General features: G+C 40.0%; 1 protein-coding gene across 7 annotated transcripts in view; it reads right to left on the bottom strand.

Moving 5' to 3' along the window:
• Positions 1-17142, bottom strand: part of ASG2 (transducin family protein / WD-40 repeat family protein) — a 397489-nt gene that overhangs the window by 357654 nt on the left and 22693 nt on the right. For all 7 annotated transcript variants that reach the window (XR_016266869.1, XR_016266868.1, XR_016266870.1 and 4 more), the window contains 3 exons: positions 16783-16917; positions 16477-16584; positions 16121-16249 (listed from right to left, as the gene is read on the bottom strand). Coding sequence is in view for 4 of the 7 variants with exons in the window: in XM_089459353.1 (XP_089315479.1) it covers positions 16121-16249; positions 16477-16584; positions 16783-16917 (372 nt within the window). In the remaining 3 variants the exon portion in view is untranslated. The remainder of the gene's footprint in view (positions 1-16120; positions 16250-16476; positions 16585-16782; positions 16918-17142) is intronic.

The following is a 17142-nucleotide window of genomic DNA, read 5'->3' as shown; positions in this document are numbered from 1 at the left end:
TCTCAATTTGGGACATTTCTTCTTCCATTGCTTTTACCCAATGAGGATCCTTACTTGCTTCTATGAATGTTTCTGGTTCTATCATAGATAGGAGGGCAATGGCTTTTCTCTTGGGTGAGGTTGTTATCCTTCTTTTGGTCTGCACACCTTCATCTTTATCGCCAATGATCTGTTCTTCTGGATGATATCTTTCTACATACTTCATCTTTGAAGGGGTATGAGGTGGTTCTCTTTCATCATCTTCTTCTTCATCATCTATCTCTTCTTCTTTAGATTCTTCTTCTTCAATGAGAAAGTCATCTTCTTGTTCTTCAATTTCCTTTTCTGGAAGATCTTCATCAACCTTTACATCGATGCTTTCCACTATTTTCTTCAGTCGAAAATTGTAGCACTTGTAAGCCTTGCTCCGTGGAGAATATCCAAGAAATATCCCCTCATCAACCCGAGAATCAAATTTTCCAGGTGAACCATCATTTATTTTTATGAAGCACTTGCTTCCAAATATTTTGAAATACTTCACTGAAGCAGGTCTCCCTTTCCATAGCTCATAAGGAGTTTTGTCACAATTTGGTCTCAATTGAGTCTGATTCAATGTATAGACAGTTGTCCCTACTGCTTCCCTCCAGAATTTAGGTTGTAGATCTGCTGCTAACAGCATGGTTCTTGCCATTTCTTGGACAGTTCGGTTTTGTCTTTCAACTACCCCATTTTTCTGAGGTGTTCTGGCAACCGAGTATTCCCTTTTAATTCCATGAATATTGCAGAACTCTCTGAACTCGTTTGATGTGAATTCTCCTCCTCTGTCTGTTCTGAGACACTTAATTTTTGAATCTTTTTCATTTTCTACAAGGGCTTTTAGATTCTTAAAACACTCAAAAGTTTCAGATTTATACTTTATGAAATATATCCACATCATTCTAGTATAATCATCAACAAATAATACAAAGTACCTTTCTCCTTGGAGTGCTTGATTTCTAGTTGGCCCACACACATCAGCATGTATGATCTCCAAGGGCTTTGATGTATAGTGTTCCTTTGTCTTGTGGCTGGTTCTGGTCTGTTTTCCATGTTGACATGGACCACACACTGCTTGATTTGGTTTGGACAACCTTGGGATGTCTTGTACAACTTTGATCTTGCTGATATTGACCAGATTTTCGAAGTTGGTATGTCCAAGTCTCTTGTGCCACAACCAACTCTCATTTGCCTGACTCAAGTAGCATTTGTTCTCCTGAATCTCGTTCAGAACGTAAATATTGTCTGGTGTTCTTACTCCTTTTGCCACAAGTTTCCCAGAGACAGAGTTCCTTATTTCACAGTCTTTGGTGTTGAAGAAAACCTTATGTCCTTGATCACAAATTTGGCTGACACTCAGAAGGTTGTGTTTGAGTCCGTCAACCAGCAGAGCATCTTGAGCTTTTCCTTTTCCATTGATCAGAGTAACTGTTCCTCTTCCTGCAATTTTGCCAATTCCGCTTCCAAAGGACACATTTCCTTCCTTTTTGCTCAGTGAGATAAATTTCCTTCTGTCTCCTGTCATGTGTCTGGAGCACCCACTATCCACAAACCACTGGTTTCCATTATTTTGCGCAAATAGAGCCAGGCCGCATTTGTCCATTGCAGAGATCTTGTTGCTCGTCTTTCTTCCTTTGAGTGGGCAGTTTTGTTCATAGTGTCCATTATTGTAGCAAAAAGAGCAAGTCAGATCAAATTTAGTCAAGGGATCGAATGAATTGAAGGTTTTGATTTGTCCCTGTCTTTTGGGAGCATATGAGTTGATTACTAGGTCCTTTCGCGTTGTCTTTTCACTTCTGCGAGCCATACAGTGTCTAGCTTGGTGACCGAAGTTTTTACAGTGAAAACATTGTCCAAGAAATATGGTTTTGAAGTAACCACGGTTTAATTCGCTTTCCTTTCTCAGAATTACTCCTCCCTCGTCCTTTGGATTTTTGATGGGCCCTTGGTGGGGTACAGATTTGTATTTTCCGTAGTGTCCATGATTCGACTTCACATTCTTCTTTGTAGTAACTCTTTCTTTATTCTTGGAATCTAGGATGCACTTTTGATAAGATACTTTTTCATCTTTTGGGTTGCAGGAAAGTGCATCGGCATAGCTTTTCGCACTATTCTTAGTGCTTGAGGATTCTCCCTTGAAACCTATTCCAGACTTATCATGTTGAGGTTTTTGATTTTTCATAATAGTATCAAGTATTTGAGAGCTTTTACAACCCTTTTTAATTTGCTCCAACTCCTTTCTCAGAGATACTACTTCGGCCTCACGTTCTTCACAAGTCTCTTCTTTTTCCTTAAGTTTTGTTTCCAAGAGATCTTCTCTCCTTATTTCCTCGTTTTCCACTTTGAGAGAGATAATTTTGTTCCGCAGTTTCTCGTTCTCTTCAATGGCACTTATTAACAGTTCATCCACATTTCCTTCTGGCCCTGAGTCATCATCATCTGTGAGTGCCATGAATAATGCTTCTTGGCTTTCATCATGATCGCTTTCCTCATATGATTTCTTTTTGATGACCATAAACTCATCCTCATCAGACTCACCTTGCTTGGAGAGAAGGTTTTTCTTATTAAACCCTTTCTTTTTGTATGTCATTCTTTTAGAATTTCTTTCATCATCACTGTCTTGTTTATGAGGACATTTTGCTGCATAATGACCTATTTTACCACATTTAAAACAGATAAGAGGATACTTGCCTTTAAGCTTAGATCCTCTCTTCAGCTTTCGTACATATTGAGCCAATTCGGATTCCACATCTGACTCATCACTACAGTCATTCCTTTCTTTCCCTTTCTTTGACTTTGAGGCCTTGAATGCTGCATCTTTGGAGCTAGGTCCACCTTTCCTCATTTCATAGGCAGTGAGAATTCCATGGAGTTCATCCATTTTGAGGGTGTCAAGATCCTTTGATTCTTCCATAGCACTTATTTTGGAGTCAAATCTGTCTGGAAGGGACCTTAATACCTTTTGTACAATAGTACTTTCTTCAACCTTTTCGTCCAATCCTTTCAGGGAATTTACCACTTCAGCTACTCGAAGGAGGTATGCTGCAATATCTTCTTCCTCTTCCATCCTCAAACTTTCAAATTGTCTTCTGTGAGTTTGAAGCTTTGTCTTTTTGACTTTTGAGTCTCCATCGTGCAAGCTAACTAGCTTCTCCCACATTTCTCTGACAGAGTTACAGTGCATGATTTTTGTAAACTCGGAATCAGTGATTCCACTGGTGATAGAGTTCATGGCTTTTGCATTTGCAATGTAGGCTTTCCTCTCGTCTTGGTCTGTTGGAAGAGTGGAAGTCGCTCGGTATTCAGTTTGACAAAAATGCCAAACTTCAGGTCCAAGGGACATTAAATAGTAAGTCATTCTTTTCTTCCAAAACCCAAAGTTAGTGCCATCAAACAGAGGAGCTTTTCCTGATGCTTCATGATTTCTCATCATGGTTGTTGATCCTTCTTCAAGCTGTTAGGCTAGAATGAAGAAGCCGGCTCTGATATCAATTGTTGGAAATATGAGAGGGGGGTGAATCAGTATTTCTTTTTCTCACTATTGTTTTACTAGTTAAAACATATATGTTCAGAACACAAAATGAACAGCAGGAATAAATGATTTTATTAATATAACTGTGCAGTAAAATAAATACAATAAATAGATTGTCACAATTGGTTGCCAAGCTCCAACTTGGACTTAGGTGAGGCTCCAACCTCCTGAGCACCAACTCTATTTTGCCAAGACACCAATCTTGGACTTAGGAGCACCAACTCCCAAGGACTTCAATCCTTTTCAATTCTGAGGCTCCAACCTCTTTGGTATACACTGGTGTGCTGCTGCGCTCTTTCCAGCTTCCACTGCTTCTGCTGCCCCCTTTTCTTCTGCTGCTTCCACTATCTCATGGTCAAGTTATACCGTCCACGAACAACAACTACAGTTCTCTGTTTTTGCTGCTTTTATATGCTCCATGCCCCTGTCCATTCGTTTCCTCTTACATGCTAGCTCTTTGGCTTCCTCCTCACTTGATCGCTTGACACTTCGGCTTCCATTCCTTTGCTTCTTCTGTCTATACACGTGTTACAAAATCTGAGTAGAAAAACCCAAACTCCCCTTTCTTAAATAAAACTCGGCCCTTGACCTGTGGTTAATACCTTACAGGCTTTATCGGAGGCGTTTAATCACCCATCGGAAGCCACCACCCGAGCGTTTTAATCAACCATCGGAAGCCACCACCCGAGCTTTTTAATCACCCATCGGAAGCCACCACCCGAGCGTTTTATCAACCATCAGAAGCCACCAACCGAGCCTTTAATCAACCATCACCGAGCGCTTTAATCAACCATCACCGAGCGCTTTAATATATACCTTAACCCTGCGGCCATGTATCATCTAATACACGGAAAACATTATAAACCCCCGCTCTAATTCAAATGCCGGACTTCAATTATTATGCACCCGCCTTTACAATTATCGGCGGGTCCGGATTTCGGCGGTCGCAATAACTCTTAAGTCCTGACCTCCGACGAGGTGCGGACCCGATGCCCTTTTAGACTCCCTTCTATGTTGGTTTCGGGTCCGATGTATATCGGCACTCGCTGTAAACAATAGTCCCGATCCTCCGACGGAACGCGGACCCGACGCCTTCTTATACTCCCGTCTCTATATTGAATTCGGGTCCAGGATATCGGCAAGTTCGCTTCGGTGGATTTGTAACGCGAAGGTTTCGCTGACCCGATCTCCCTTTAGGCTGCTCTCTAATATGATTTCGGCTCCGGATGGTTTCGGCGATCGCTACCTCCGCTGCTCCGATGCGATACAAGAGTTCAGCGGACCCGATATGATTTTACACTCCACTTGATAAGGGACTCGGCTCCGGAAGTCGGAACTTTGCACTGCTGAAGGCCCTTTCCGGACCCGATCTACTTTATACTGGCTTCATAATATTTCGGCTCCGTTAATTCGGAGCTTTCACTTCGGTGGTTCCGAAAGGCTCCACTCCTCCGATGCGCATATATATGCCGATTGCCGATTAGATCTTCGTCGTCCATTATTCCTTCAGATCGGACGGTCAGCGCTAAATCGCATATCGCATCCTCCATTCTCCATTCCCCAATCGCCGATTTGGCGAAATATATATATATATATATATATATATGTCATCGGGTCCATATGTGCCGAAACACATTTAACTTGTGTTGTTTCCGCCAAAAAGGAAAAAGGCATTTGATTATTATAAATGCATATATGTAGATTTTGGGCGCTCAAACACTCCCGATAGCATTAATACCTGCATATGTGGGTTTCCATTGCCCGACCAACTCCCGATAGTATTAATGAAGGCATATATGGGTTTTGATCGCCCGAACAGCTCCCGATAATGTTATCTGAGGCAGATATGGCTCTGTTTGCTTCATTTGCTCCTCCGATGGCTCCTCTTGCTCCGATAGCTCCTCCGATGGCTCCTCTTGCTCTGGCACTCCTCCGATATGGCTCCTCTTGCTCTGATATATGTGGCTCCTCCGATATGGTCTGCTCCTCTTGGCTCCGATATGCTCTGTCTCCTCCTCCTGAATATTGCCATATTGACATCAATGACAATCTGTGTCCAACAGTTAACCTTTCTAGTTTTTCTTTCTCCCCTTCTGTTTTTAGCCTTTTAAGCAAGGGTTTAAATTTTGCCCTTGCCCCTAGAAGCATCCCGGTGGATGACATTATTTGCGACGTAGAATTCGGGATTAGGGATCTTCCGGATAATATCAAGGACACTATTAGGCAGGATTGTGTTGTCGTCCTTAGAAAGGCTAAGCCCCCTCGAAAGAACCTCAACAATGAGGAATTCTCTGCCCTGAAATCCTTAAATCAGAACGAAGATATTGTCATTCTGAAGGCTGATAAAGGAGGGGCTACGGTTATCCTTAACAAGGATGATTACCGTAAGAAGATGTTAGATCATCTTCACAATAGTGGCAGTTATAAAAAACTGCCCAAGAACCCTCTGAAGAAGATTTCTAGGACAGTGGCTCTCGCCATCAAGTCTAGTAGCTCAGTGAGTTCCCTGTGCCACAAACTCATTGAGAGCAGTCCCATTACTCCTAGGATCTATGGGTTACCTAAGATCCACAAGGAAGGGGCCCCTCTAAGGCCTATCGTCAACACCATTGGTGGTCCAACCTACCTTCTTGCTAAGTTCCTTGCTCTCAAACTTAAGCCCCTTGTCGGCCGTGTTGGAAATAATACTAAGAGGGGGGGTGAATCAGTATTATCTAATCAATAAAACTTTTTCATTTTCATACTCAGATTCATATACGCTACTTCAGTTAAGTATACCCGCGTATATACGCGACTGTGTCTATTGCAACTAGCGTATAACCATTAAACTCATGATTCAGTTATGTGATCTTCAATGGGTGCATCAGAACATTATTAGCCATATTAACAGTTAACAGTAGCAGTAAAACAGATAGATCAACACACATAAGCAACACACATGAACACCATGATATAAGGTGGAAACCCAATGTGGGTGAAAACCACCTGCTGCAATTTGTTTCTATCTTCCTTTATTAAGAAACTTCTTTTACAATGTACTGGTGCAGTCCTTTACCAGTACGCAGGCTACAACCTGCAGAGAGCTACAACTCTCTCTCGTTCTCCAGCTTTCCTGGAAGGGAGCTCCAACCTCCTAAGTTCTTGTACTAGCTAAGATACTAGTACGTAGGCGCCGGCCTACAATATTCTCTCCTCCAAGTACCACGTTTCATACATTTTCAGTCTGGATACTCCTGAAGCACAACACATAATCTGAAAGGCCACGTTTCATCAAATTTTCATACTAGACCCATAAATATCATTGAAGCACAAAACAATCAATACTAGCATCATCAATCTCTGAATCACTGAAACACTGAAACCCTGTCAACAACACAGTCACTAGAACACAGAGCAGAACTCTGCAATAACAATCAAAACCAACTGTACCATCAAAATCATGCATCAGAGTGCATACGCTACTTGGAAGTGCCGAACCTGCGTGTATACGCAACTTCATTAAGATGAACCAGCGTATATGTCATTAATCACTTATTCATAACTTTGCTGCCCTTCCTGACTTCAGACATAACCAGATCATGACATATACAAGGATAATATATGCGTTAGCACCCAGATCTAGTCCATCAAATCTCATAAATATGAGTCATTATAATCCTGATCCAATATTAGTTCTCATCCATCAATATTGAAGCTAAACACAATCAGCCAAACAAGATATGCAGAATACTGACACCTTTAAACTGTCATCAGAACCCTTTAACAACTAGAACCACCTGTAACTTCAAATATCATAGCTCAAAAGGTATACGCTACTACAATGAACTCAACCTGCGTACATACGCGCTTACACCAAAGCCAACCCGCGTACAGATCTATAAATATTCAATCATGACTTGCAGCGATTACAAACTTAAGTTATACCCAGTTCAGATCATTGCATGCATCAGTATACAGATCTAGAATAAACATAATCAATCATATAGAAATAGTTCATTTCAAACCATTTGATCCCGATCTATCCTTAGATCTTGTTCTCCATCCACCGGTGAGATCCCTCCTTAGCTCAGATCAAGCAATGCATCATCAACCCATAACCTGCATACTGGATCTCATACATCCTCAGATATTCAAGACTTTTCGGATGCACTTGCCTAATGATCTTCTTCTCCTTTTATAGTCTTAGGCCTTGTTCAATACCACGGTCCAAAACCATAATAAATCAATACCAAGAGCCCAATACTTGGGATCAACACACTTGTCGAGATACCATGGTCCAAAACCATAGGTTCAAATACTGAGGACTAACTACCACAGACCAAAAGTAAGCTTTCCGACATGTACGCGCTTTTCCGTGCATGAAACTGCGTGTATACCCTACTTGGTATATAGCGAACCTGCGTATACGCGACTTGGTATATAGTGAACCTGCGTGTATACCCTACTTGGTATATAGTGAACCTGCGTATACGCGACTTGGTATATAGTGAACCTGCGTGTATACCCTACTTGGTATATAGTGAACCTGCGTATATACTCTTCTTTCTTCATTCTTTGTAGTCTGATCATCAATTCTTTGCTACTGACCTGTTGCACTATAATTTGTCATTTTGCCATCAAGGACAACACTTGTCTCATAATGCCAACAATCTCCCCCTTTGGACTTGATGGCAAAGCTAACTTGTCATACTTAGAACTTGATCTTCTTATTCCTTTGAGCTGTCCTGCATCCCATGCATTTAGTCACATCTGTAGATTGATCCAGTTATATGTAAGTGAGATGTTCTTCTATGAGAGGGTTGCCATCAAGTACAACACATGCATCATAATGCCAACAGGCCGCACTGAGTCCTTCGTTAAAGACTCTGCTTCCTTCATTAAGGAGCTTAAGGATATTAGGCTGGACCCTGAGGACATTCTTGTCAGCTTTGATGTGGTCTCTCTTTATACTTGCATCCCTATAAAGGAGGCCTTGGAAGTGATCTATCGCCTAACAGATCCCGATACCGCGCATCTGGTTGAGATCTGTCTCACTTCCACTTTCTTCTGTTTCGAGGGTGAATTCTTTGAACAGACTTGTGGTGTTGCCATGGGCTCCCCCCTTTCCCCGATTGTTGCGAATCTTTTTATGGAAGATTTCGAAGCCAAAGCTTTAGCCTCGGCTCGTCTCCTTCCGAAGCTTTGGAAAAGGTATGTGGATGACACTAACGTCATCTGGTCCCATGGCCAAGAGGAGCTGGATCACTTCTTCAATCACCTCAACGGTCAGTCCTCTGCCATTAAGTTCACCATGGAGAAAGAGGTCAATGGTTGCCTCCCTTTCCTAGATATTCTTATTTCTAAGAATAAGGACGGCTATCTCTCCCACTCTGTGTTCCGGAAGAAAACGCATACTGAGCAGTATCTTCATGTTGATTCCCATCATTTCCCTGCTCAGAAGATGGGTGTCCTTAACACCCTCGCTACTCGTGCCCTCAGGATTTCTGATATTGAGAGATTTGATAAGGAGAAATCCCATCTCCTTGATGTCTTTGTGGAAAATGGATATAGTAGGCGCCTAGGTCAGAAGGTTTTCCTTAAAGCATCTAGAAATGCAGTTATTAGGAAGGAGCCTAAGGAGCGCCGACTAGGTGTCCACCTTCCATATGTCCAATGAACCACGGACAAGATTGCCCGGATCCTTAAGAGGTATGATATTCCCTCTTCATTTAGACCCCTCAAAACTATTCGTAATTCCCTCCGATCGGTTAAAGATCCCGTTAACCCCAAGGACATGAAGGGTGTCTACTTGATCCCTTGTTTTTGTGGGACCCCCTACATCAGGGAAACAGGGCGCTCCATCCATCAGAGGATTAGTGAACATGCAGCTGACCTAAGACATGGGAGAACCAAGTCTTCAGCGCTAGCAGAGCATGTGGATAAGACCAAGCATCACATTAGTATTGAGGAGGCTAAGGTTGTTGCCAAAGTTGCCATGTTCCATCATCGTAAACTCAGGGAAGCTATTGAGATCGAAAGAAGGCCTAACAATCTCAATAGAGATGAAGGCTGGAAGATCAGTAGATGTTGGACTGCCCTTTCTTCTTAGTCTCCCCCCCTCTTTCATCTTTTTCGCTTTCATCATTCCCCTGGAGCCTTCCTATCTCCTATGGTTTATCCTTCTTGCTCTGGACTCTTTCCAATCCTTCTCCTGTGTATTTTGTGTCGCTCCGTTTTTCCCTTATTGATATTGGTATTTATTATCATAAATAATATTTATTTACTTATTATTATTATTATTATTATTATGATTATTTTAACGAATATATATTATTATTATTTATTTATTTGCTGATTTTTATTATTATTATTTATTTGATTTAACTAGCATCTTTCATTTACCTTGTTTGTAAAAAAGTTAGGTCCTCAATTTAACTAATTCCCACCTAACTTTTATCTTAATAACCTAATAGTATATCTTATATATATATATATATATATATATATATATATATATATATATAATTATTAATAAATAATTTAAATAAATAAACTAAATTAAAGTTTTTAAAACTAACCATTAAAATTATTTTATTTACCTATATATTTCTACCTAATTTAACTTATTTCCATAAATAAGAATAATAATAATAATATTAAATTAATAAATAATAATTTGACTACTAATATTATTAATATATTAATATCAAGACTATATTACTAATATAATATGAATTATATTTAATAAATAATTTAATTAAAAAAATTACCTATATTAAGACTATATTATTAATATATAATAATAAATAATTTAATTAAATTAAATAAATTACCTTTTCTAACTAACCATTTAAATTATTTATTTATATTTTTAACCCTAACTTTATATATATATATGATTATTAATAAATAAATTAATAAATTACTTTTTAAGCTAACCATTGAAATTATTCTCGTCCTTAACAACCTATTATTATATATGTATTATATTATTAAATAATTTAAATAAATAAGTAAATTATCTTCTTAAACTAACCTCTAAAAGTATTTTATTTATTTTTTTATTTTTATTTTTTTTAATAACCTAATATTATAACTTGAATATATATATATATATATATTTTAATAATTATTAATAAATTAATTTTTTTAAACTAACCATTAAAAATATATATATATATATATATATATTAATATTAAAAATAATAATAATATTAAATTAATGATTAATAATTTGCCCTGGGTCCTAAGGTCAAAAGTAGCCGTTTGAGTCTCTGCTCAGACTATTTAACATGCTAAGCTGGATCTGTTTCTTCAACTTGTCCTGACGATGAACCACACTTGTTGGTTCGAAACGCGTTGACAAAGGTCTTTCTATATGTGATTTACGCCGAATCTCTTCTTATCACTGTTATGGATCACAGAAGTCTCAATTCAACAAATCTTCAACCTCTTTAAGCAGAATCATAGTCCAAGCTGCTTCACAGTAGTATTACCACTGAGCCTTCATCCACAGGACTTTCCACACATTAGATGGTTGTCCTTCAAAAAACGACCTTCAGCAAGACACCTATCCGAAGTAAAAACAAGAGACTGTCCTTTTGTCTAAACAATGATCTGAGCCTCTTTCCTAAGCTCCAACAGGTCACTGATCTAGCCATCAAAGAGTCTGAGTTCTAAAGAAAACTGTCCACAGTTTGACCTCAGGTCTGAGCTCTGTGGTTTTGAATGTCTGAAATGTATCCTCCACAGTCTGCAATCACAGGTGGTAGCTACAGGAATGAACTATATGTTGTCAACAATGATGAACTGAGTTTTTGAGCCTTCAATCTGAACTCCCGAAGAGACTGTACAGATCACAAATCCCAGCTCACATAATGATGACAGGTCTGTAACTTGTTGCCAAAAATCTGAGCTCCAAAAAACTGAAATTTTGTGGTGTAAGAGTTGCAATAGGACACTGTTGAGCCTTCCAAGCTTGTACAGGAATCTGGAGATCATGATCCGAGTTGTCCACAATCCTAAACAACAAATCCGAGCTGTAATGTAAATGAGAACAGGTTCGAAGTGGTTTTCTGTCCACTGTTCCTTTACACAACTAGCTTATCACAGCAATATTCCTCCTCGACCTCCTTAAATTTGCCCAAACAGTTGATTACTAAGTCCTCTCGGCCTCCTTGTTGTTCTATATCTTTTCTCTGAAATGATCACCAAAAAATTGATGCAAGAATGAAGTGTTTAACATCATATTTATACACATTTTGCATTTTGACGAAGAGTCACGTCCATTGGCCAAGGGACATGGGTCTACAAGTCGGCTTAGGTTGGCTAGCCTTAAAAAATATTATATTCAAACTTGAAAATTCAATTTCTCACAGCGTATGAGGAGTTAGAAGGCGAGCGATAGCTCGTTAGAAAGGGAAAAATGTCCTCTACAAGATGGTGTTAATTACATTCTTCAATGAGGTCAATTTTCCATCAAGAAACTTGGATTTTTTGAACTGTCATCATTATTTTTAGGATTTTATGCTTTGGACAGTGCCAAGGCTCTTTCTTCATAGATTTAGTCCTTCAAGTTTATGCGGGGTCCTTCACATGTACTCTTCATTAGGATTAGGGCTCCATTCATGTATGTGAAGGTCTTCTTCATAGGCTTAGGGTTCCATTCATGTAGGGCAACATAAGTATTAGGACTTGCATCAATATGTTAGGGCTAAGGCATCTTCACCTAGGCTAGAACATCATATAGCAAGCATTAGTTCTAGGGCTTGCATCACTAGGGCATTGTGATCAATAATCAAGAGCTATCCAAAGCTTGGGTTTCATGGGCATCTAGGGCAACATCACGCATCACAAGAATATTTTCCATCAATAACAATGTCATATTGACATCAATGACAACCTTGACCAACACAAGCTTGTATTGGTTTTGGTGATTTTTGGACCTTGCCTTAGGTGAAATCATTGTGGCTTGAGAATGGAGGTGGTTTCCTCTGGATTTCCCGTATGGTTATGTTTTGGTTCATCCCATGTAATCCCAAATCCAGGCTTGGAATATGGCACGGGGGTGATTGGGCTGAAAGATAGAATTGGATCAACCCAATCTATGGTCGGGTGGAACATGGAAGTCTCTGACTTGGTTGGCACTATGCATATGTTAATATGCATTATTCTTTAATGAAGATCAATGTGTTGATTATGTGACTGGTTTGTCATGGCTCCATTACTGTTTAAGTGCATGTTACATGCATGGTGTATTTCTTGTTATATGAAGTGCTCTTATTATTGATCTTGCTCATGGTTTTGACAAGTTCATGGATATTTTATATGGATGCATGAGCTAATCTGTGTTTTATTGCAGCTAGTATGAGAGGGAAGCAAGCTTTCTTGATGAATTTCTGATAAAACTAATGAAAACAATGAGAAAATTATGGATCCATGACTTACAGGTACCATGGTCACAGAATGTTTGTAAAAATGAATAACATGTGCTAGGAAAATTAGACCCCATTTCTGTAACTGCATCTTGGAAGCTTGGTCATGCATAGTAACTCCCAGCTCATGTTTATCCTGGTAAATATGTTAAAGTGGGTAATGTGCGGTGGGGTGTTACAGCTATGAACTTATGAGACACTAATTGATTGTTGTCTTTTGGGGAGAGTATGCATGAAGAGTACCATGGTGATTTGGTATTGGGTAGTGATGTTGGTAATCCTTTGATGATGTTGATCTAATCTTGGCCTTTTCATAGAGCAAAACATTGGGCTCTTCAGGAGACAATTGACTAGGGAGGAGCTACTCAGGTTTGGTGGATCATGCAACAAGAATGATCTAAGGAGGAAGGGTCTCTACTTCATTTGCAAGGGACCTTCGGGACCTGATCACTCATGCTTGAGTGACATTGAGGGGATGATAGAGGTTCCTTCTGACTTTCAAGGTGAGGATTCTTCTCTGGATTAGTCCATGGGCTCATACGAGGATGCCTCTAAGGAGCATGAGTCATGTGGAGTTGTTGACAGCAAGCCAGATTTATATTCTGGTGTGTATGGTGAGCAGTCAGTGGACCCTATGGGAGACCATCCAAGATGATAAGTCACCAGTAATGATTCAACATGATCAACATATGGTGGAGAACGAGTCAGCGGAGGAGGAGAATGGGCACAGTATGCATGATGAGCCTTTTTGGGGCGAGCCAATTAGAGGTTCATATTGATCCCGTGATGGAGGAGGTTGAGTAGCCACCCTTGGGGTCAGCCATTGATGAGGAGCAGACAGATGTACAGACATCTAGCAAGGTGGCAATATTTGTAGACACTTGTCCTTAGGAGGTGTTGAAGGCTGACAGGGTAGTTTTGCAGGAGGCTAGTAGACGGCAGGAGCGCGGAGTTCCCAATGAGAGGAAGGAGCTGTTAGAGATGGTGATGCATCCATCTTTGGGCCTAGCCATTGATGCATCGCAGATAGGTGTAGTGGCATCTGGTAAAGCTATAATATTTCCAGGCCGCATCCCTCTCCAGGAGTGCATAGAGAGGGCTTGTAGCACATCTTGCCCACTTTTTCCTATTATACAAAGAGGGGCAGGTTTCGGTAGACAGATCTAGTTGATTGACCAGATAGAGCATCATCAGTTGAGAAGGGACACATATCAACCTAGTAGACTTGTTCCTTACACAGGTGTCCATGCATTGGATTGGCGAGAGATCATGAGCTGGTACCCTATTAATGGAGCATCATATTTAGTCAGGAGCATTGTACTGCAGGAGCCCTTAGAGGTGAGGGATACTACATGCTTCAGTTGGTAGCAGGATGTAGGTTGGCCACTCATCAATGTTTCAGCACAGCATCAACATGGTGAGGTTGACCTAGGTCTATGCCAAAGGTTGGATTGGACAATGGACAGAGGTGATGAGTTGGTACACAATGGATGGAGTAGCACTCATGGTTGGAGTTATAGCACAGCAAGAGCCATGGAACCTTGATACTCGTTCTTGACAGGTTCAGTCAGAGATTGCTCTGGCATCTAAGCATTACGGCGTCTGTTCATGGTGGGTTGACACAGAGGCAGAGCGTCACCCAGTGGTTCATATGGGATTCGGGCATTGGGTCTCAGTTGTGTTGGCCCACCAGATTGGTCCACAAGTTTGGATTGCTTAAGGGGAAGCAATCTTGGGGCGAGAAGATTTGTAATGTTCCTTTTTCTAGTGTTCCTCATGACATGGTTAGGATGGACTTTCAGAGTTGGCGGCAAATAGGTCACAACTCACAGGTGCAGGTTGGTGTCATCAGCAGGCCCAAGGGATATTGGAGGGGTTTTGAGGAGTTTCTATGAGGTGTGATGGCATTCGCTTGGTATATTTCATCATCCGCACGATTTGTCTTTCATTCCGGTGCATTCCGGCAACTTTCAAAAAACAAAGTTACGTTTAAGGTGGCATTCCAGGAGGAATACTTGACATAACACCTTGGTGTTATAGCTCGTTGGAAACGGAACGAGAAGATCTACAAGATGGGATGGTTAGATGTGAGTTTCAGTGACCTGAGGAGACATGGTGGCCAATTTACCCTTTTCCCACATTAAACAGAATATTTTAATTTAAATAAAAGAGGGAAAAGTGCTCCATGATTAAAATAATAATAAAATAGGGGATTCCAAAGGGGTCCATCCAATCTATAAGAGAGGAGGAGGAGACCACTGGTGGACAGCTCGGATTTGATATTTCTTCTTGTATGAGAGGTTGAGAACCCGGTTCTCCACTTTATTGGTAGCCACAAGACAGAAACCCTCGGGTGTGCTAGTGGGTGTTGGACAAAAACCCAGCTCTCTTGAGGACATTTCACTCAGAAATCCCACAATGTTTCATTGGAGTTTGGAGAGAGCATTTTTGGAGTAACGGCTTGCAGCAGTCTTCTCACCAGGCCATCAACATCATTGCCAGAGCCATTCATCAATTGGTTCAGAGATCTTTTTCTGGGTTTTGCTCCGCTTGCTTGGCAAGCTCAAGTTACACTATTACTTCATGCTGATGTACTCTTTTTAGTGGATTAATAAAATGGCTCAGTGATTTTATCGGCATTTATTTGTGTATCAATTTGTTGGTTGTGTCTATTTACGATTATTTTGCTGTTCAAGTTCATTTATGGTATCTACTGTTAAAATTTACATTAGGGACATTACAGTATTGGAAGATCTTGGTCCTTTGTAGCTGAATATCATTCTAAGATCTTCTCTTGGCTGCTATATGACATTGAATACCCTTTCATTGCATATCATCCAAACCCTAACTTATAGCAGCCTATTTCTTGGTCTAGGCATAGAGTATTTGAACCCTAGTACAGCACATCTGGGCCATATTAGGCCTTGCCGGTACTCTATCCAAGAATAGACCTTTTACACATCACCCTAAGCCATAGCATTAGAATATCATGCTAGGTGATTTAGGGAAGCCTCCCTCGTGGTTTAATTCCACTAAAGAGCAGGAGAAACGTTGCAAAGGTGACCTGGCAAGCCTACAATTTAGATTATGATTCAGAATTGTGCATAAAACATGAAACAAAGTCGGATTCGGAAAAAGTTCTGAATAGGCCGAAACTCACCAGAATATTACGACACTCTTGATTTGTAGAGCCAGCAGCAGGACAGAGAACACCATCACGAAAATCATGTTGCCTTAAAGTGCCATCTTCACTTGCACTCCAAACAACATGTGGATTACCTTCTTCAACCTGCAATTTGTAAATGCAGAGGACAGCATATGCTTTTGAGAAACTTTCAATGAACCAATAAAAATCAACAAAAACATTCCAATTTTTTGTCATTTAACAGCCATGTTATGAGTAATTATCATTGATCCTTCTTGTACCAGCAATAGAAATGAAGTCTAAAGTACTGCAAACTTTATTCTGCACTAGGACGCTAAAAAAATGAAGGAAATAATATTTATTAATTTTACCGCTATCTTTTTCACTCTCTTTGAATGGCAACGAAAGACTGCTGTTTGTTCTATACCAGATCCTCCAAAGCTTCTTCCACTTGATTGAGACAGACGAAAAGCTCGGACCTGACCACAAATCCATCATTGATCACAAAGAAGATACTAATGCTCAGGATAGAAAACTGCTGCATCGAATAACGTAAGTTAGGTTTATATTTTGGCTAGTTTAGATAAACCACCATGGATGTGTTCAGATTTGCCCACGAGAACTACTACAGATTAAAACTCTGCACAATTGGCACATTTGGAAAAAAAGAAACAGACCTCGGCATCTCCAGCACCAGATACCACTAGATCATTCCCAGTCTCTGGAACAAACTTGCAACAGAAAATGTTTGCAGAATGACCAGTGTCTATACTATGCAATAACTTCTTGCTTTCATAGCTCCAGATGTTAACCTGAGTAGTTTCAAATTTTAATGAATATCAAGCCAGGTAAATAAGACAGATAGTTTAAATTATTTCTAATGATGGCAGCATTAAACACAATAAAATAACCCTAGAGAGCTACAGTTTGATTTTAAACACATCCATATATTGAAAAATTGCTCAAAAGATGTCATAATTCCAGATATACCCATATTGGGTACTTTCTATATTGTGCATAGTCGTGTGATCAGGATT

The sequence above is a fragment of the Pinus tabuliformis genome, chromosome 7, assembly GCF_031772625.1.
Source record: "Pinus tabuliformis cultivar Carrire ecotype Pingquan chromosome 7, CPIR1, whole genome shotgun sequence".
NCBI classification, from domain to species: Eukaryota; Viridiplantae; Streptophyta; class Pinopsida; order Pinales; family Pinaceae; genus Pinus; species Pinus tabuliformis.
This window is presented reverse-complemented; position numbering and strand designations above follow the sequence as displayed.